General features: G+C 32.1%; 2 protein-coding genes across 2 annotated transcripts in view; one reads left to right on the forward strand and one right to left on the reverse strand.

Annotated features, from left to right (window-relative positions):
• LOC143084131 (uncharacterized) overlaps positions 1-6779 on the forward strand; it is a 42348-nt gene extending 35569 nt beyond the window's left edge. The window contains exons 15-24 of the mRNA XM_076260540.1: positions 175-272; positions 1764-1892; positions 2941-3092; positions 3456-3591; positions 3936-4085; positions 4833-4932; positions 5417-5490; positions 5774-5902; positions 6469-6591; positions 6774-6779. Of these exons, the coding sequence (XP_076116655.1) occupies positions 175-272; positions 1764-1892; positions 2941-3092; positions 3456-3591; positions 3936-4085; positions 4833-4932; positions 5417-5490; positions 5774-5902; positions 6469-6591; positions 6774-6779 (1097 nt within the window). The remainder of the gene's footprint in view (positions 1-174; positions 273-1763; positions 1893-2940; positions 3093-3455; positions 3592-3935; positions 4086-4832; positions 4933-5416; positions 5491-5773; positions 5903-6468; positions 6592-6773) is intronic.
• Positions 6780-12336: 5557 nt separating this feature from the next.
• Positions 12337-21372, reverse strand: LOC143082339 (uncharacterized). The gene is made up of 4 exons (XM_076257980.1): positions 21227-21372; positions 18552-18651; positions 15880-16052; positions 12337-12666 (listed from the first exon to the last, which is right to left on the reverse strand). The coding sequence occupies exons 1-4, from the start codon at positions 21267-21269 to the stop codon at positions 12500-12502; spliced, it is 483 nt and encodes a 160-aa protein (XP_076114095.1). The 5' UTR covers positions 21270-21372; the 3' UTR covers positions 12337-12499.
• Between the last annotated feature and the right edge of the window lie 1247 nt (positions 21373-22619).

The following is a 22619-nucleotide window of genomic DNA, read 5'->3' on the forward strand; positions in this document are numbered from 1 at the left end:
TCGAATTGACAGAAAAAATATTATAATCATTCCTTATAATTTTATTCTTAATTCCATTTTAAATCGTCCTGACCTGATAAACAAATCACCGTCAGCCAATCAGAAGACTCGTTACATAAAAAATCAAATTATTCTTTAATGTATTACAATTTTAAATTCATTTACTTATTTAAGGACCAGTAAAGCATACTATTAATGACCAATGGAGAATGATTTGGCAAAATAATACAAGAAAGATTATAATGCTGACAAATCTGGTAGAAGGCCCAAAGGTAAATGATATAATGTGTTATTTCATCCAATTATTAAAGAAACATTATGAACATGATGAAGATACAAATTACAATAACAAGTAAATAAAAACCCAGAAAAAAATAGCACTACACACAGAAAACTTAAGATTGGGCAACAAGTCGGGAATAAACTAAAATAAAAAGTAAGCAAATGTGTGTACCTATTATATATAACATAGAAAAACGAAGTCTACCTAATGCAGATGTGCTATGGAAAGGTTTACATATTCTACTTTATACTTGTATTTATCGTGTTGCTCAGGCAAGTATAAAATTCTTCTGCAAGTCTCACTCGTAAAATTGTAGAAAATCTGGTCGAAGCTATCGACTGTTATGAAAATTGAAAGTATATCATGAATTTCCACTACAATATTGCGGGATCTTCTAAGTGCTCTACAAAACCTCTTTCTATATTATCAACATTCCGTTTTATCCGCAATCAAAGCTGGGCTTCAAAGTTGTTGTGAAACTACCTATTGTAGAGGTGGCGGAAATCAGATATGGTTACTAAAATATTACTAAGATCTTTTAGAGTGTATGCAACATTTAACTTTTCTACCCTTTACACACGTATTCCTCATACAATATCACTCTGAATCAAACAAAGGTTCCCTGAAACTGATTTTATCAAGATGTTTGATTTCTTGATTAGCAACATTTTTCTAATGTTTGGATGACGCGTTTTTAAACAAACGATTGGGATTCCCATGTGAACCAACTGTGATCCTCCTCTTGCCAATTTCTTATTTATTCATATAAGGCTGAAATCATACATTCACGTCTTATGACTTCAAATAATAAAATGACAATATAATTGATATGCATGTCAACACCGACCGAAGTGTTGACTACTGGGCTGGTGATACCCTCGGGGAATACTTTTAAAAATACAAACGAGCAGGATGAACAGAATTAAACTATCAATTAACTTTACAAATCAAAAGTCTTTGAAAGTTCTGAATAGTGCAACATTGCATTGATACTGACTATTTTACAGTGAAAAAAACCCGGAGGTTTGCGGTATTTTACACTTAAGTTAATGTATTTTTTATTAAAATAAAAATTAAACTTGACATTACAGGTAGAATAAAAAACATCCCTATTTGAAATATGTATCTTGTCTGTGTGTACGTCCAAAACGTATTTTTGAAATACTTTTTTTCTCGGAAAAAACTAAGCAAAATTACTGCATCAGTGGTCATAAGCCTTGACAGAAATATTATGTATTATTCGTTGGATTTTTCCTGTCCGCGGATCTGTTTGACATCGGTACCTATTTCCTTTATGCCAATATTTTGATTATTGTAGCATCTTCAATGCGATAAAATATTTTCGTCATACTATTTGAAATACGTGTTCTCATATAACTATCATGCAATAGGAGGTAAAATTCCTCATTGATTTAAATCCTTCAAATCCCCGGCACAACATCAGAGATATTTTCGCTGAAATAATTTATACTCATTTTAGAGGAAATGTGAACAATACTGGCCAGAAGGAGGAAAACCAATGACTTGCGATAACCTTATTCTCACCTTATTAACAGAAAAGGAGCGAGCTGCATATATCACGCGAGAGATACAAGTTGTAGACAAAAAGGTATGATAGACAGAAACAAAATAATTTAGAGATAAAATGTTCCTTCTTGTTGTTTATGTAATACTATTGATAACAGGTTAAGGAATAAGACTACACATAAATGGTTGAGAGGACGTTTCAATAGATTTGTATGTCACTTTGTCAAAATTCAGAGTAACCAAACCTAAATTATTTTGTTGCAAATCATACTGTTTATTATGGATGCTATTTTAATGTTCGTTGATTTATAAATGGTTGCTCATGAAATAACTGTCCAACAAAGACCAGAGGACGGGGATTTAAGCTTTGCCTTTAACAATTAGCTAAGCTGATACCAATGAGATTGCTTCAAGTAACTGTGAGCATTTGTTTCTTGTTGTGTGTCCGACTCGAATATCTAGACGTTCCTGCATAGTAAATCACTAACAACACCTCTCTTGTACTCGAAACATAATGTATACGAACTTTATATACGAGGTAGTGTTCCTGATATAGAAAATCTGTCCCATCGCGGTCAGAACAAATGACATCGAAAATGCAGAGGTAATATAGACACTATCATGGATAAGTCGACTACTAGATATGTCTTGAACTAAAATCACATGCAAAAAAGACATGTCTTCGGGGTCTTAGATATATAGTTAGTTGGTTGCCAGAAAATAGTCTGAACGGTACATTTCTTATTGTGATATTGTAAGTGAGTGTTGATTTGAAAGGGGGTGAAACATGAATAACAAGAGGTGCTTAACCTATTGCCACAACCTCCCTCGCTAAGTTTAAATTGAATGTGATTTCTTTTGTTTTATACTAATTTGAATATTTCGTATTACTTTAAAAGACTTGACTATCTGCTTTCTTACATTTGAATGTCGTGTACGTCGTTTTTTTTCTTTTCCAAACAAAAATCTTTTAAAAATGAATATTGAGAATCAAAATATTTTACAATCGATATGCAATATTATTGGTTTTTGTGTTTAATTGTCTCATACTTATTTATTAGACGGGAAATAAATAATATAAAGTTTCTTATATCATGTTTTGTATTCCTTTTATTTAATGTGATAATAAGACAAAAGAGAAGAGATGTATTATCCAGTACCATTTCACTGCCTGGCCTGATCATGGAACACCAGATCCTTTGTACCTTGTATTGTTTCATAAACATGTCATATCTGATCATACACGTACTGAAAATAATGGACCACTTCTTGTTCATTGCAGGTATGAATAGGAATATGTCTATATTGACATTTTGCCCACAATTTGCCTGTAAATCAAATGTATTTATTTAAACAGCACAATTGAATGCCAATTCAATACAGATCGTTTCAACATGTTCAAATGAAAGACTTGAAATTTCAGACATTAGTAAAATTATATTAATCATAATTTTTTTAAGTTAACTTACTATTAATAGATTTTCTTGTCTTATGAATTCAACATAGTTTTTCATTCAACTTCATTTTCAATTTCCTAAATGAGTAAATAAAATTGCTATTTATGACTACTGCCAATAAACAGTTAGGATTCGCAAACAGTGTCTTGGTAATTTGATGGTGATTATACAATCTTGTTTACAAACAGTGCTGGTATAGGTCGAACTGGAACATATATTGGACTTGCTGCTTTACATGAAGAAGGACTTGCCACTGGGTTCGTTGATGTCGTTAAGTTTGTTAAGAAAATGAGGTACAGCAGGATGAACATGGTGCAAACACCAGTAAGTTATTTCACAAGCAAAAGCGAACTTATGAACTGTATCGTAACAGTGTGTTTAAGGCACAAACCCGGATTTGGTTTTTTTATAAATCGATTTGTGACTCTTGAACACCGGTATACTACTATTGCCTTTACGGCTATGGACAAGTATTCTATTAATTCTTTTGAATGGTTTTTAGTATAGTTTACGCAAGCATGAACAGTCATGGATGACGACTGTTATAAGATACATCATATTTATCTAGATTCCGTTTGATATAAAACATAGATGACAGGTTTAACATGCAAATAAAGATAAATACCGACCTATTGTTGAAACTACACAATGTTATTCTCATATTGTAGGAGCAGTATGTTTGCCTTCATTATGCCTTACTTGAGGCGTTTACGATGAAGGACACAAACGTAGGAAAGGAAGAATTCGGAACCATCTGGCAGAAAATTGTGTCAGACAAGAGTCCTGCTAACAGACAACGTCTTCGTGAAGAGTTTAAGGTACACTGAAATATTGATATTTTTTTTGCAAAATTTTAATACTTGCAGTTGTAGATGGATCAGTATAATGTAAGAAAACTATATTGCTTGTTAAAAAAAACGAAAAAAGTTTGTCCTCCTTGTTAACAACTTTGGAGGTCACAAACACTTTTTTTACCTTACACCAAGACCAGTTCTGTTAATTTCCTTTTAAAAAATACGGAAGTTATACGTATATATAGATTACGAAGATGTGGTTTGAGTGCCAATGAGACAACTGTCCATCCAAGTAACAATTCATAAAAGTAAACCATTATAGGTCAAGGTACGGCCTTCAACACGGAGTTTTGGCTCACATCGAACAACAAGCTATAAAGGGTATATAAATTACTAGTGAAAACCGTTCAAACGGGAAAACTAACAGTGTACTAGTAATCTATTTAAAAACTATAAACGAAAAAAACGTATGAACCACATACACAGACGACAACCACTGAATATCAGATTCCTTACTGAAGACAGGTGCATACAATTGCAGCGGGATTAAATGTTTTAATTGTACCAAACCTTCTTCCTTTTCTGAAAAAATAGTATTACATCACAACATAGAAAGACACGCTACAAAATCAATTGGAATGACTTAATAACTCAATCAGAAAATGTAGTAACACAAATACCTTACATATCATATTGGATAATGTATCAAGTGTCACGTATTTCATTCTTTTGATCTTTCATGAACAATTAAATCGTACTCCTATATTGTAGATGCTGGAAGCTAAGAAATCTGAGCATGACAAGGCGCAATATATTGCTGCTAAAAGCCCTGAAAATGTCAAAAAGAACAGAAACAAGAGTATTATTCCTAGTAAGCTTGCAAATTAATATTTATATTGTACTGTTTTATTGATGTTACGATATAACAAATCATTGGTTTGACGACTGCGATTTGCAGTTTCTGTAAGAAGTCCTTGAAATGTATTCCCTTGTGATCCTGATGTTGATATTGAGGTAAAATATAGAATACCTGTAGTCTAGTTATTTAAGTCGTTTCAACTTTCAAATCTTTGCATTCGTCGTATTTAATTCCAAGTTTATTTTTGACTCAATTACATCTGTAAATCAGGCTAAGATGTGAAAACATTTATATTTCTATAGACATATGTGCGAAAGAGACAATTGTCTTCGTAGGGCTCATGCCCTTTAATTTTGTTAATCGACTTATGAAACAGAACCTGAAACATTTTGAAACAAGATTCTGTACTAAAACTGGTGATGAACTGTTGTGTTACAAATAAATGTTTAAACTATAATAACAAGCATATCATGGTCAATTTTATCTTCCTTTGTAGCTGACAACAACAGACTGTTTCTTACTTCATATGAAAAAGGCCGAACTGATTATATCAACGCTGTGCAAGCTCCAGTATGTATATTTTAGTAGCATGTTTCACGTTTATTAATTTTTAATCTTTGTTAACATAATTTTGATTAACCGAGGGATCATAATGATCGCTAAATACTAAAACAACTGGTTTAAACATGCAGATATTGTTTTATTGTAATGCGATGCTATACACATTTCTAAACAAAAGTAATGTATCTCTCTCTTGCAGTACGATTATCGTGTTTTAGTAAAACAAAACTCATTTTGCTATTGGGTAATTTGACATTAATCAGTTTAACATATTATTTGTTTAAACCTACAGTCCTATACAAAGTTCGTTGGATATTTGACAACACAGCTACCACTACCTGACACCAAGGTTGACTTTTGGACTATGATTAGAGATCACAATTCGTCTACAATTGTTGTGTTTTTAAATGACGCAGCTGAGGTAATTTGTTTTAATTTCTGTTTATTAATTTCAATCATTTAGATTTCCCTCACTATGAAATTATCATAAACTGTTTCATGTTGTGCCTGTATCTTTCCTGTATTGTTTGGTTTAATTGAAGAAATTTTACAAAACCTGCTTTAAAAAATGCTTTTGTGATCTTTTGTTATCAATGGATTATGTGATCTCCAAAACTTATTCAAAAGATGAAGAGCTTATAAACCAAAACGATATATGGGTCACTATAAGGACTCTAGCCATGAGTAAAATCTATACTGTAAAGTCACCAATAAAAGTTCACGACATGATAAAACAAACATTCGTATTGATGACAAAGAAATTAACAAAATTAAGTATGACAAACAGCACCAAAGGACAACCATTGGAGTATATGCTTTTTAATTTGGACAGGAATAAAATGATTGTGTGGGTTTAAACGTGTTTCTGAGCACTAACCCCTTCCCCTAACAAATGCATGTGTAGGAAATGATTACGTTTCATTGTTTCATGTAATTTTCAACTCTATAAAGAATATTTATATCTGTTTATATGGTAAATTTATTCAGGCTGAATTAGTTTACTCAACGTCCAAGGACTCATTTACATGTGGAAAATATAACTTGACGATATCAAATAGAGGAAAAGAGGATATGGATGTTTCAAGTTGTAAAGTCGTCCTATCCCAGAAGGTGATTATAAATAAACTCATCATAGATAACAGGACTAAATTTTGTATATACGTCAGACGCGCGTTTCTTCTACAAAAGACTGCAAATTCTAATAAATCCATTTTTTTTAAATATACAGTACAAAATAAAATGTACCATTTAATACTGTTTATTTAAATTTAAATAAAATTATAACTACTCAGAATTAATACATATCTAATGAAAGTTGTCGAAATATCCGCTTTAATTTTACAGAAACTGCTTTTTGAATATTATTATTAAAGAAATGTATCACAATTTGTAAAAAAAAAACATAATGATTTCAAGTATCTTAAACATTGAAGGATGACAAACCGAGAGATATAGCCCTGTATCTCGCAGTGACCAAGGGACTTCCTGATCCACAGGTTCTGTGCAAACTTGTTACTCTGATATCTACTCGTGTGAGCATGTCAAATGATCCAGTGACAGTTGTCAGCGGGTAAGTACCAAATAAAGTATATTATTATTTTTGATAATATTTACAGTTGATGTAAAAAAAAAATCAATAACCGACATGACAAGCACAGCCTACTGCCATTATTTGTAGTAAAAGTATGTTAAACAACCAGGTTGTTGGTGTCTGTTCGTTGGTTGGCAGTTTCAGTCACTTTTTGGAACGTTGAAATATATTTAAACTGTTTCCCTTAAGTGCATTTGTTTCATAGATTCAAAGAAAATATTAAGATCAATACGGAAAATTGTTGTACCTGTTTAAAATCAGTGAGTCGGTACATTTTAAGGATATAAAGTTCTTCTAGTGAAAAACAAATAATATATCATTGAGTTAATCATTTTGTAGATAGTTTTGAAAGAAGGGAACATGATTTTGTCAAATTTAACAACTGAACACATAGTTTGTGAAAAATGACTAATATTTGTATATCCCATTTAAGGCATTATGTTTTCTGTTCTGTGCGTCCGTTTGTCCGTCTGTCCCGCTTCAGGTTAAAGTTTTTGGTCGAGGTACAATTTGATCAAATTGAAGTCCAATCAATTTGAAACTTGGTAACCTGTTCCCTATGATATGATCTTTCTTATTTTTATGCCAAAATTAGAGATTTTACCCCATTTTGTCGGTCCATTAAACATAGAAAATGATAGTGCGGATGGGGCATCCGTGTACTATGGACACATTCTTGTTTTCAATATTTTAGTGATGGAGCCAAAAACTGTGGTGTTTTCTGTACGTTTGCTAATGCTGTTTCCAGTATGACAATAGATAATAATGCAAACATATTTCAACTGGCTAGACTGTTGCAGTTGAGAAGAACAGAGTTCTTTGCTGATTTTGTACGTATTATTATTAAGATAAGCCATCTTAATGAGTAATTAAAATGTTAACATGTTAAAGCATTCTTTTAGGATCCGAAGATATATTTTGTAGTCGAAATTCTTTTAACATCATATAAACGCATTATTGATGCAAGGATCTTGTACTCAGGACGCGCTTTTCGTCTATAAAAACGACTATTCATTGACAGTCTAATCAACCACATTAAGCTGGCCAAATAACAAACAAAGTTAAAGAGTATTGAAAATTCAGAAAAAAACAAATTGCAAAATGCACCTAAGGTAATGTTTTCCTGGGGGGGGGGGGGGGGTCATAGTATTTAAAACTTCGTAATTGTTGTTGTCACTTAATCTATAATTTTGACTGCATCATCATAATGCATTTCAACACAGAATTCTCGATTACTTACTGCTATATAAACCAAAGATGTTAAGGGTTTGTTTATTTTTAAGCAGACTTTTAAACCATGGAAGAATTCAGTTGTATATCAACATTTGTTAACTATTCTAGAAGATATCTTTTGGACATTTTCATTAAACCATGACAATTTAAAACAAAACTGTATCTCGTTTACTTGTCTTAATATGAAAGTTTGATGTTCATATGGCATATAAATAATATTCCTCCTTACATGTACTATTTACAACAAGCAATTAAGTGTTTACTGGATGTATACAAATACCATGTTTCATTTCAGAATGAGTACCGTCTATGTTATGAAGCTTTGAATCTCTATTTGGAATCCTCAAGTGTATACGCAAATTTCTAATTGATTTGGAAGTCATTTCACGGATGACAATAAAGTTGGTGGTGCAACTAGGAATTTGGTCTTATGTAAAATGTCCTAGTTTTTAAGACGGAACAGGATGTTTGATTATTTGTATACCTGTTGTTATAAAAACTTTAATGTTTCAAAAGGACTATTGCTTGCTTTTGTCATTATTGCATGTTTTCATTGTTATCCGTCACCAAATATTGACAAACTTATAACATGTGTTCACCGTTGTCTTATTAATGTGGGTTTATCATGGCCTTTGTCATCCTAATCTTATTTATATGGGTCTATCGCTGATGGGGAACTTGTAGTTTAAGTTGTCTTAGGTTGCCTTCTGTCGGCGTTTATTGTTATAAAGCTAAAAAGAAATCCTGCCGTTAGCTTTACCAGTTGAACTCCTTAATAGGTTATAAAAAATTATAAGATGATAACCAATTGTGCTTTAAGTTATTTTTCATTTTTATTATTGACAGAATTTCAAAGATAACTTGCGTTTTAAACATATACTAGAACAAAACCGCGTAAATCGCGGGGAAATAGAGCGTATGTAAACTGTAAATAAAATAATTATAACTGGAGAATTCCAGGAGAGGTAGCAAAAGTCAAAGGTACATTTTTTTTGCCCTCCTCCTTTTTCCAAATACCGAATTTTATTCTTTCTGTTTTTCTGTATACTATGAACATACATACACATATACTATAGTTACTATATATACTCGCCGCGATATAGCCTTTTTGTGCTAATGCGGCGTAAAGCAACCAACAATCAATCATATAGTTACTATATAAAACGGTCACTGATATATTAAAAGTCACCCCAGTAAACTATTGGAATTTATAGTAAATTATAGAAAATTAATACAATTTATTCATAGTATATATGTATCAGTGGCGGATCCAGAAATTTTCATAAGTGGGGGCCCACTGACTGCCTAAGAGGGGCCCGCTCCAGTCACGCTTCAGTGATTCCCTATATAAGCAACCATTTATTTTCTAAAAAAAAAGCGGGCGAGACCCCTGCCCCAAGCCCCCCTCTAAATCCGCCTCTGTGTATGTAGTATTCAGAAATATTTCAGTGACCGCTTTATCTATAGTATATGTATAATCATAGTATACAGAAAAACAAAAAAAAATTGTTCTGTCTCAAGTACTAATTCAAATTATGTTTAATTTCAAAACAGGCCTAAAGGGCAGCGGAAGTCTTTTATATTTCTCAAAAAGTCAGTCCGATGACGGAAACAATATGTGGACGCATTTATTTTCGTTTTCCTACCAACATAACCCAAACTGAAATACTTTAAGCAAGGATGATAAATGCTAGAACACACACGCGGGCTTCCAAGGGTGGTTGAAAGTATGTAAAGTTTTGTAGGATGAAATTTTGTAAAAAAAAAATAATGACTGGAGAATATTTCAGGAAAGCTGATAAAAAGTTGTGGGTACTTGGGGACAGGACAATTGTTTTTTAACCCCTTCTCCTTTTTTCCCAAAATTTCCATTTTTTGTTTTCTATTTATTTCAATATTAACATACGTTTAGTATGTTATGAACATGCATTACTATAAATAAAGTGTGTTTGCTTTTAACTATCAATTCTCAGTTAACTAATCAATCAACGGCGGTAATTGATATATTATATAGACCCTCTCTATTTAATATACTTAGTGACCCGATGAATTTTTGTAAGAGATTTTATGACTGAAGAATTTCAGAAAAGGTATCAAATGATTTAGGTACTTTGGGACATGACAATTGTTTTTCTAGCCCGGCTCCTTTTTTTTTCCTCAGAAACTCCTATAATTACTCTTCTATTGATTTCAATAATGTAAGCGTTTATCAGGCTGTATATTATGAACATACATTACTATAAATAAAGTGTATTTGCTTTTTACTATCAACTCTCAATTTACTAATCGATCCACGGCGGTCATTGGCATATTATATAGAACCTCTTTTTTTAATAAACTCAGTGACCGCCGTGGATAGTTAACTTGAAAGTCATAGCAGATAGCAAATACACGTTATTCATAGTCTTTGGTATGTACAAATTACACTGAGAACGCAAACCGGATGTTTAGTCTGACTTAAAATTTCGTCCAATGACGGAAAAATATCCGGACGCAGTTTTTTTCGTTTTTCTCCCAAAATAACCCAAAATGAATAGTCAAAAGAATGGATGACAAATGCGACAATATATGGTACCTACAGGACACAGAGGCATGATGATTAATTTATTGTGGAAGGAAGAGAAGCGACACACAAAATGAGGTCTTCTTGTTTAATAGTATAGAAGTTTTCAGGGTAATGACGCAATAGTGATACAATACAGTTCATCCATCATATGGGTATATATTAAATATTAAAATCGAGATAAAATTTCCTCAGAAGAATTAACAAAAATTCTTCAATGCATTATCGATATTATATTTTTGTATTTATTAACATTTTGCATGTCTCACATCACGTGAAATGATCCATGACATGGAATACCATAACCTCAATAAAGGACTATTGCTTACTATAGTCATTACTGCATTCATTCATTCATTTATATAATCATTGTTATCCGAAAAACACATGACCTTTTTTATCCTAGTCTAGATTATGTTGGTCTATCCCAGGATGGCGCTTATAGTTCAATGTTTAATATTACAACGTAAAATCCTGACGTTAGCTTTACCGTTTGAACTCTTTCATATTTATTTATACCAGTACATTTTATAAATCAATCTCCCTCTTAAATAATAGTCGTACATGGACCTGTTACATCCTCGACCTATTTGGTTGTTTTTGTAAATCGTATCATTGGCGTTGATACCACACTTCCTTATTTTTATATATACTACATTGGTAATTTAAATCTCTTAAAATCTTGAATGAAATTTCATGTATAATCTGGTAGTTTTAGGTTTTTTTTTTATTGTATTAAGCAATAATATTGTCGACTGTTATTTAGTGTTTTTTGTTATATTTTGATAATTCGAGATAACTTGGAAAAATGAGACATGTAAGTTGTACGCCTATCGAATAGTAATAAAAATAATAAGTTAATTGCTAATCGTGCTTCATATATTGTTGTTTTTTATTTTTATTTTTTATTCTTTTGATTGAAAGAATTTCAAAGATAACTTGCGTTTTAAGGGAAAGGAGCGAAGGTGACAGACTATAATTCATCCATCATTTTTGGTATAACTAAATATTACAATCAAATTATAATTTCCTTATTTGCATTATGATTTTCTTTTCTTCTTTTTTCTCAAAAATTATTCAATGCTCGTGGCTTTATGCATTTTCGATATTGCTTTTATATTATTTGTTAAAAAAAATTGCCTGTTTGATATCACGTGCAATGATCCATGACAAGAAGTACCATAATCTCAATAATGTATTGCCATTTTTTTTGTTGTTTTTTTTTTTTAATCTGTTATATTTGATATTATTATAGTGCTTTCAATAAATATATGTCTATATTTATTTTATTTTATTTAATATTATTATGAGCTTGATAGAATGTTATAAAATACATCAAACAAACTGCACTCAAAATAGATAAGAAGTGTATGATACCAAACATGACAACTCTGACACTCATAACTAAAAATCTAAAGAGTCAAGAGAAACTAAGAAAAACGAGATTTAATAGAAGACTAAGATAACATTATAAAGAATATCCTTTAATCTTTTAATCAGCAGAGTAATAAGACATAAAATGTGCACAAATAATGAAAACAAATTATACGCATAAAATCAATCAAATCTATATTGGTATCAAGTATGAAAATAAAAAAAAAACAATTGTCAACTTTTTTTGCGGAAGAATGTCAATAAGGCGGTGGATGAGCAGCATAACTTGGTGGAGGAGGTGGATATTGACCACCCTGTGGATATTGTCCACCCTGTGGATACTGTCTTCCTGGTGGTGGATACTGACCACTCTGTGGATATTGTCCGTACTGCGGTTGCATACCCTGAGGTGGTGGATACATTGCTAAAATTAAAATAAAGAAATGCGATCTGATCTTTGTAATTTGTACTTCTGAAGATTAATGCCGTTCCTCTTAGGATTGATATTAAAATACAAACAGTACGTTCAATGTTTGTTTCATATCAAACGACACTAGAATCACAATGGATATTATTTGGATGGTTCTTCCATGGTATTTCAATAAAAAGCTGATTACATGCATTATTTCATTTTGTTTAGATCGTCAAGCTGTTATTGCAGAAGTCTTCATCTCGTTTAACCAATATACCTCTTTAAATATTTTATATTTTTAATTTGAACATTTGATTTTACCAGATTATTTAAATCAAAAACATATGACTAGGTTTTGCTGCATTTAACTCGGATGGTCAAAATTAAAGAACCTTAGTGAGCAGGCTCACATACCCCACGTCCCCACATTGTCATTGGAGAAATTAAATAAGTATAAGAAAAAAAAATTGTATAAGAAAAAATATTGAATAATAATTTCCTGTCAATATACATAGTATGTCCTTATTATCTACAAAATTTCATGAAATTCTGTTGTGTGCTTTCAGAGGAGTTGAGATGACAAACTGTTGCAGAAGTACATTGAAGCAAATAAGTTCAAAGGGGCATAACTCCTAGAAAAAAAATTGAACCGTAATTTCCTGTTGATATGCACATCTACATAGTATGTCCTTATTATCTACAAAGTTTCATGAAATTCTGTTGTGTGGTTTGAGAGGAGTTGCGATGACAAACTGTTGCAGTAGTACATTAAAGTAAATAAGTTCAAAGAGGCGTAACTCCTAGAAAAAAATTTGAATCGCAATTTCCCGTCGATATGCACAACTACATAGTATGTCCTTATTATCTGAAAAGGTTTCGTGAAATTCTGTTGTGTGGTTTGAGAGGAGTTGCGATGACAAACTGTTGCAGTAGTACATTAAAGTAAATAAGTTCAAAGAGGCGTAACTCCTAGAAAAAAATTTGAATCGCAATTTCCCGTCGATATGCACAACTACATAGTATGTCCTTATTATCTGAAAAGGTTTCGTAAAATTCTGTTGTGTGGTTTGAGAGGAGTTGCGATGACAAACTGTTGCAGTAATACATTAAAGTAAATAAGTACAAAGGGGCGTAACTCCTAGAAAAAAAATTGAATCGCAATTTCCCGTCGATATGCACAACTACATAGTATGTCCTTATTATCTGAAAAGGTTTCGTGAAATTCTGTTGTGTGGTTTGAGAGGAGTTGAGATGACAAACTGTTGCAGTAGTACATTAAAGTAAATAAGTTCAAAGGGGCGTAACTCCTAGAAAAAAAATTGAATCGCAATTTCCCGTCGATATGCACAACTACATAGTATGTCCTTATTATCTGAAAAGGTTTCGTGAAATTCTGTTGTGTGGTTTGAGAGGAGTTGAGATGACAAACTGTTGCAGTAGTACATTAAAGTAGATAAGTTCAAAGGGGCGTAACTCCTAGAAAAAAATTGAATCGCAATTTCCCGTCGATATGCACAACTACATAATATATCCTTATTATCTGAAAAGGTTTCGTAAAATTCTGTTGTGTGGTTTGAGAGGAGTTGAGATGACAAACTGTTGCAGTAGTACATTAAAGTAAATAAGTTCAAAGGGGCGTAACTCCTAGAAAAAAAATTGAATCGCAATTTCCCGTCGATATGCACAACTACATAGTATGTCCTTATTATCTGAAAAGGTTTCGTGAAATTCTGTTGTGTGGTTTGAGAGGAGTTGCGATGACAAGAAACAGGACTGACGGACTGACGGGCGGACTGACGGACTGATGGACGGACGGACTGACGGACGGACGGGTCAAAAATATTATACCCTCCGCAACTTCGTTGCGTGGCGTATAATAAGAAAGTCGATAAACATAGTGGATTGTTGAAGATACTAAATGATACACTGAAACAAAATTTATTTTAGATATTCAAATATGTGCGGTCCTAAATAAAAACAACAGTCAATAAATCATATCAGTCAAAAGCGTTGTTTAGCTAGCTCATATGGCCAACAGTGCGAGGTGAGCTTTTCACACTTCAAATAGCCAAAATTGTCAGCAAAATAAATCTACACATAAGTCAAATATTGACTAAAATCGTTAGTAGACTCTATAAAGTATATAAAATAAGATGTAGTATGATTGCCAATGATACAACTCTCCACAAGAGACCAAATGACACAGACATTATCAACTATAAGTCACTGTACGGCCTTCAGCAATGAGTAAAGCCCATACCGCATAGTAAGCTATAAAAGGACTGTTTGACATAAATTACGAATAGTAAAAATCTAATTAAGTTAGAGAAGACAGAAAAAAGTTATCAGCAATGCTTCAATGAATGTTGACATGAACTCTATTCAAGTCAACACTGTTGTCAATTGTTGAATATACAAATATACCACACTGAGTGACACTTGATCTTCACAGCCTTTGGTCTAGATTTATTTTCACCAGACACGCTCAGAACTCGTTGAATGGTGAGGTGCATACGAACCGAAACAGTTGAAGAGGTATATGACCTTTATAGGGCCTAGAAATAATACCCAAATATATCTACATTAGAATAATTGGGTAGGACTAACAAAAACAGTGCGCAAATAACACACAAAATACATCTGGCTGTCAGTAAAAATTGATTTTGTCCAGATCTAGATACTTCAAGTCAGTCTTTTGATATAATAATGGAAAACAGCAACTGTGCATCCATTAACATCTGATAGAACAAAATACAAATGGGAAAATCTTTTGACACTCTTAAGTCTGACAGAACAAATTAATCATGACAAGGTCTATTATCAAAACGATAGGCGGTTAAATTTACGCCAGCAAATGCTGTAGTAAGATTGTCATTTTGTATGAATGCACAATTTTATTTGTCCATTATAAGTATGTACTTGACCCTTAATAGTCACTGGATATTACTTCAGAATCGAAGGACATGGTTTATGCATAGCAGAAAATTCTTTTCGTCGAATTGTTATCCCTTCGATTTATTCCCCATTCTCAATTCGATTTTACATAGTATATGTGTCAAACCTCATTATGTATAGGGATTATTTTACTCATCTGATTTTACTATCATAAATGTATTAGTCATTTGTACGTACACAAAGCACCTCTTTCCTATGAATAAATTGAAAATGTCACAACACTTCTTACTATTCCATTTAAACATGAACATAACATACTCATCTATTTACCTTGTTGTTGCTGTGATGACGTTTGGACCATTGCTACACCTTGACCACTTGGAATAACCCTGCCACTAGTACCTGACTTCTTCACTGCCACACAGCATGCCACTACCAATGCTATCAGTACAGCCAATCCAAATAAACAACCAATTACTATTCCTGCGATCACACCTCCGTTGCTTCAAAGAATTAGAAAAAAAAACAAATGTAGTACAAATAACAATATACACATGATGTTTCGGTGATGGTCTTTTTATGTAATACGCTGCTTCAACGTTGTTTATAATCTTGGTCTTTTTGTGTAATACGCTGCTTCAACGTTGTTTATAATCTTGGTCTTTTTGTGTAATACGCTGCTTCAACGTTGTTTATAATCTTGGTCTTTTTGTGTAATACGCTGCTTCAACGTTGTTTATAATCTTGGTCTTTTTGTGTAATACGTTGCTTCAACGTCGTTTATGATCTTATTAATAACTACGTGTTATATTGTTCTTTTATTTGTCTTTGTTCAATTATTGATATTACTTTCACTATTTGGTCTGATTTATTTAATACCCATTTGACGTGGCTCGGTACTTATACATCCCGTCAATGTGTTTGTATTATCTTTCATTTTTGTTGTTAAAATATACTTTTCGCTTATGCGTTTTTGCATTCATTAGTTATTCATTTAGTGTTTTTGGAATACTCTCAGATCTGTTCTCAGTGTTTTATGTTGCCTGTGGATGTATAAATACCATTAAACGACTGGTATGTGACTGTTTTGGCATGACGTTTTTCTGCTCTGTATGGATCTGATGAGTTAACCCTTTTAAACAATTTTTTTATAGTTTGATATTGTATGTTTTATAGTTTCAAATTTATTCTAGGTTAAAATAAGTTATTTGCGCCTGTAAATTAGTTATTTTCTGTATGTGTTTATCTAAGTCATGATCCTGTAATTAAATGGTTACCGTTTGTTTCTGTATAACGTATCATATTATCAGGCCGATATTTTTCCCGTTTGCCTTGTTTTATATTTGTCATTTCTTGACCATATATAATTTTAAAAACCTACAATAGTTATAACAGAAACTGAAGAAACTTGATCAAGTGATAAGTTTTGAAGTGGACACATATCCATAAAGACGCATTGGCGGATCCAGGGGAGGGGGGTTCCGGGGGTTGGAACCCCCTTTTTTTGGCCGATCAATGCATTTGAATGACGACTATTTCACATAAGTATTAATGTTATTTCTGAAAAAATAAAATCACAAAAATACTGAACTCCGTGGAAAATTCAAAACGGAAAGTCCCTTATCAAATGGCAAAACCAAAGGATAAAACGCCTCAAACGAATGGACAACAAATGTCGTATTCCTGACTTGGTACAAGCATTTTCAAATGTAAAAAATGGTGGATTCAACCTGGTTTTGTAGCGCCAAACCTCCGACTTTACACGACAGTCTCATCAAATTCCGTTATATTTACAATGATGCGGGAACTAAACAGACATAATAAATAAAATAGTCAAATATGGGTACAGCAGTCATCATCGTGTTACAATTTTAAAAGAAACAATTTCGCGTGTTTGACGTCAGAAAATTTATACGTCACATATTTTTGTCGTTCAATGTTTTAAAAAAAACTATTTTAAAATTTCACATGGGCAATGCTAGCATACAGGGTTAAAAAATCAAAAGTATGTAACAATTAATTTCAGAAATAGACCGAGATTAAGCATAGTTTAAAAGTTCTATAGAATTTATAAGAATCCACAAATGGTTCATTCCACTACGTGATTAAATAATTTAGACGTTTGTGGTTTCACGTATTTTCTATTTTATAATAGAAGTATAACATAATGACGTATTATAGAACAATAACATACTGACAGGATCTTTTATAGTACAGAATCACGTTATAAGAACCAACGAAACACAAAAAGTCGCATATACAAATCACATCAGCAAAAAATGAAAGATAATACAAACACATTGACGAAATGTATAAGTACCGAGCCACGTTAAATGGACATCACATAAAACAACCCAACAGTAAAAGCAATATTAATAATAGAACAAAGACAAATAAAAAAGTAATATAACACGTTGTTAAGATGATGAACAACGTCAGTACGCTTAATCTATACATCAAGACCATCATGTTTTATTTTTGACGTTGATTCGGAATATTTATCAACAAGGTATTGGTACCTTCCAATGAACTTTTTTAGAAAAAAGAACGAGACGTTCTTTGACGTACCCCTGGTTCATCAACTTTCTGCTGGTGGCAATTATAAGCATCTTTGATAACTATTATGAACCAAAAAACAAACGACAACTACTTAAAATCAGGTTCATGACTTATAATAGGTGCAAACAAATGCAGCACGTTTAAACGTTTTTAAAATAGGTACCAACAATCACCCATACCGAAACAATAGTGTAACATTATAACATAGAAAGACACACTATAGAATATCAATTAAAATGACTTAACTCAATCAAAGACATATATATAATCACCAATGAATAAACACAGAACGAATAAATTTTATATATTACACAATGTAAATACATCATTAATATTAATAAGGGATGAATAAACAAAGGCACCAGTAGTATACATATACATGTCTTAATTAGTTTATCTACATGATGTGTTCTTTTACGTTTTTGAGACTGTGAGCTACTTACTATGAACAACAATACTTGTTATAATAAGAACCACAACATCCATCGCTACAGTACATATAACCACCATAGCTGTAGCAATATTCAGCTGCTACTATTGTCCCTGAAACAATAAAAAAAAACTTTCTCAGTGATTCAGTTTTTAATTTACACTATTTTTTGTTTTTGTTAACTCTCATACTCATCATAAAAATATATATGTAATACAAAATGTGAAATCAAATATTATGTCAATTTGAAATTATATTTTGGCACATATCAATAATGTGTTCGACATTTATAATTACGTGTGTCGAAATTGACAAAAAATTGTAAGTTTTGTGTTCTCTCATCGAATATATGTACATCTGGTAAATAAAACGACATTGCCGTTATTTAAACTTCGATGCATTATTTAATGACAATTGTGAAATAAATCTATTTATTTTTAAATAGACTTCATTTAGTTAATTTGTACATTTTTGGCTGAGTCGGTACTCATCCAAAGCCGGCTTATGAATGGTTTTACACTAGTAATTTTGGGGAACTTTATAGCTTGTTGTTCGGTGTGAGCCAAGGCTCCGTGTTGAAGGCCGTACATTGACCTATAATGGTTTACTTTTTTAAATTGGCACTCACACCACATATTCCTATATCTATTTATGTTGCTGAATTCGTACAAAAGGGGGGGGGGGGTGTTGCGAGATGAGTTTTCGACCACAATCCCCAAAAAAGTCACTGGAGGATTGTACTAATGTTGAAGTTATTCAGGCATCGTTTGAGAATTTTGTTTTCCTTTTTAAAGACTTGGGAACTTGAGTTTATTGTTAGCCAAATTTATGATATAGGGTCTAGGTTTTGTGAAATAAATTCTCCAGTTTTCAACCAAAAGTTTCGCAGAGAAAATTGCACATATTTTTCCGGACTCTGAATAAAAGAGGGTACAATTTTGTTTACACAATCAACTCTTCTCTTACAGATTTATTCCCAAATCCATGACACTTCACTGGTAGATTTCAAACTTGATGAAGTTGTGCGACCTGTTGAATTGTTAAAAAAACGTTTTCTTATTTTTCCAGAATTTGAAACTTGGCATTACGTAAATCCCGTTAACGTTGTATACCATTTTAATTAAAATTAGGGCAAATGAAGAATGTATGCAGTTTTCTACAGTTATTATCGTTATTGAAACTTCTTGCGCAGCCAATAAACAACAAAATGATTTAAAAAATAAGCTTTTTTATAATCATTGACATAATCTCACTAAATATAAAGTTTCTTGTATGCGCGCATACTTTGCCAATCTAAAATATACTTATAATTTGACAAAAAAAAAGAAATTCAAAATATTTAGAACTTGAAGTTTTTAAATGTTGTCATGGTTTTTTGCAATGGTAACTCGTTAAATGTAAAATTAGTGTTTTTTATTTTCTAAATACATTGAATTGAACCTGAGTCTAGTAGGGACACATTTAAAAAAAAAATTAAAATACCTTTCAAATAGGTTGCAGTGAAATTTGGAACAAATAAAGAAAGTAAGTCTACGTTTTGTGTTTCTTCTTTAATTGGCAATCCATATCCCAGAAACTTTACCTACAGATTGCACAATTTCACATATGGAATTGATTTATGAATGTGTACATTTCATATGTTCAGTATAGTAGAACCTTCTCCATTGTTAAAATATATAGATTCCACAACTGCAACAAGTGTGTTACGATATTTCTCCACTCGAGACAGTTAAAAATTAATATTTTTAAAGCGTGAGGCATGTCAAGCTTTTGAAATAATTAAAATTTAACTGTTGAGAATGGAGAAATGTCATTATACGCGAGTTATAGTGGTGGAATCTGTTTCTCGAATGATTGTTATCCTTCTTTTTCAAAGATTTAAGGTGGTACCTAACACTACAGGGAGATAACTCTGTAAAATCACCTAAACGTTTTAATGACGTTGTGTTTTTAAGGGAATATTAAGCTTCTCTATGATCAAAATTAGTGTTTGTCAAACTGCTATATAACCAGTGTAATTTTTCTGACAAAATGCTTGGTTCAAATTTTTTGAAATTTTTATATTTTTGTCAAAGGGTCAAAGTAAATACTTTGTAAACATTTTGTGTAAATTAAATGAGCCAAATTAATTTTAGTGAAAGGGTTGGGTACCACCTTAAACGAAGTTGTGTACTTTTTATGTGGCGTCATCAGGCAGCATGGTCGCTTTTTTCATGACGTCACAATAGGAAAATTCAGAAGAAAACAAGAAAATTTAACGTCATAATTAAATTTCATATAATTTAAACCTAAATTTCGTTAATTTTCTTTTGAATTTAATATCACACTTTCCTTTCTAGTCTTTTAGGTTCCATAATCTTCATCGTGCTATTTGAACAAATAGATCTGGTTATACTTTTAGTACCTCCCTTTCCTTTTCATCATATAACTTTTCACGTTTTTAGATAGATGAAAAGCGCTTCGGACGCAGTAAATTTATACAGTGATATTTTTACTTTTATAATTTTTGTTTAAAAACATGACAAAAAAGTGTATACGTATTACCCCTGTATGTGTTATCTATAATAAATATTACCCACTAGGAAGTTTAAGTAGTGAAATATATAACTGACTTTTACGATGTCTCAACATGCACCTCAAAATATCTTAAAATCAAACGAGGTTAAGTAAAACGTGAAGATACTCTACCTTTTAAAGCCAAACATAATACAAAAATACGAATGTCCACCATCTTTTACGTTTCAAATTGAAACAAATTTTATTATATTTTCAATACACTATCAGTTGATTGGTGTCCAAATATTGATTGAAATCGATTACACATATATAATACGTATACTTCTTATCTCAAAGCTTGAATAAAATGCACCTATACTACGGTCACAAGGTATGCCGACCCTCCTTAACAATAAACGTTTTACAGTGTTTACTTTCCTTGATAACCACAGATTTCACTATATACATTAGAGCTGTTTGATCCCCTATATCACTCTTATTTAACATTGAACTCAAAATATATATTGCATTTCTATAAAGATATCTTCTCATTCTCTCTTCGTAATCTACATGTATTTCTCTTTTAATAGTTATTGTTCCTAGGGTTAGCTTTTCTGAAACATACTTCAGTAGCCACGTTCATCAATCCGTATAAATGTACCTTTCCTTTTTATACAAGTGATTATGTTTGCCTTTTATTTTGTATATTTCGCGATCAGATATTATTATAACACGTTTATGTTAATGTCGCCTGGAGTGCGCAAGGCTGTGGGTACAAACCAAGGTCGGGTCAATATGAAGCCTTTAAAACTGTAACGTTAGCTTCTCCGCTTAGCATGTGACATAAATGAGTTAGATTAAGGACTGGTCGGCTTGGAGTCGGAATAATGTGCTCGAGTAGTTGCTGCAACTTTTGCCATTTGGCATTAGATGATAAGGTTATACCAAGATGTTTATGTTCTGAGACATTTTCTAGAGATGCATCATGCATGCATAGTGATGTGACATCAATACTTCTTTTTCTCGTAAAGTACATAGATTTGGTTGTGTCTGCATTGAAGGTTACACCCCATTCTCCTGCCCATTGATCAAATGATTCTAGATCTTGCCCCAGGGATCAGCTGCTGATCTCTCATCATGTACAACACAATATAGACAAGTATCATCTGGAAACAGTTTTTTTTTTAATTTTTGTAACCACATCTACTATGTCATTCACAAACAATAAAAACAGAAAAGGGCCCAAGATGGACCCTTGAGGAGCTCCTGCCTTGACAGTATTCCAGTTAGAAAAAAAAACATTTACTCTAACCCTTTGTTGTCTATCAGAAAGATAACTTTTGAACCAGTTAAGCAAATTATCCTTTATTCCATATTATCTTAATTTATATAGAAGTCCCATGTGCCATACACGATCAAATGCCTTTGACACATCACAAAAAATAAATCTGACATCTTTCCCTTTGTCAAGATTTTTTACAATCTCATCATATAATAAAAGTAACTGATTTATAGTAGAGTCCTTGTTTCGGAACCCTGACTGTTGATCAGTTAATATTGCATGATCATGTATATAGTTATGTAT

This window comes from Mytilus galloprovincialis, chromosome 7, assembly GCF_965363235.1.
Source record: "Mytilus galloprovincialis chromosome 7, xbMytGall1.hap1.1, whole genome shotgun sequence".
Taxonomy (NCBI): Eukaryota; Metazoa; Mollusca; class Bivalvia; order Mytilida; family Mytilidae; genus Mytilus; species Mytilus galloprovincialis.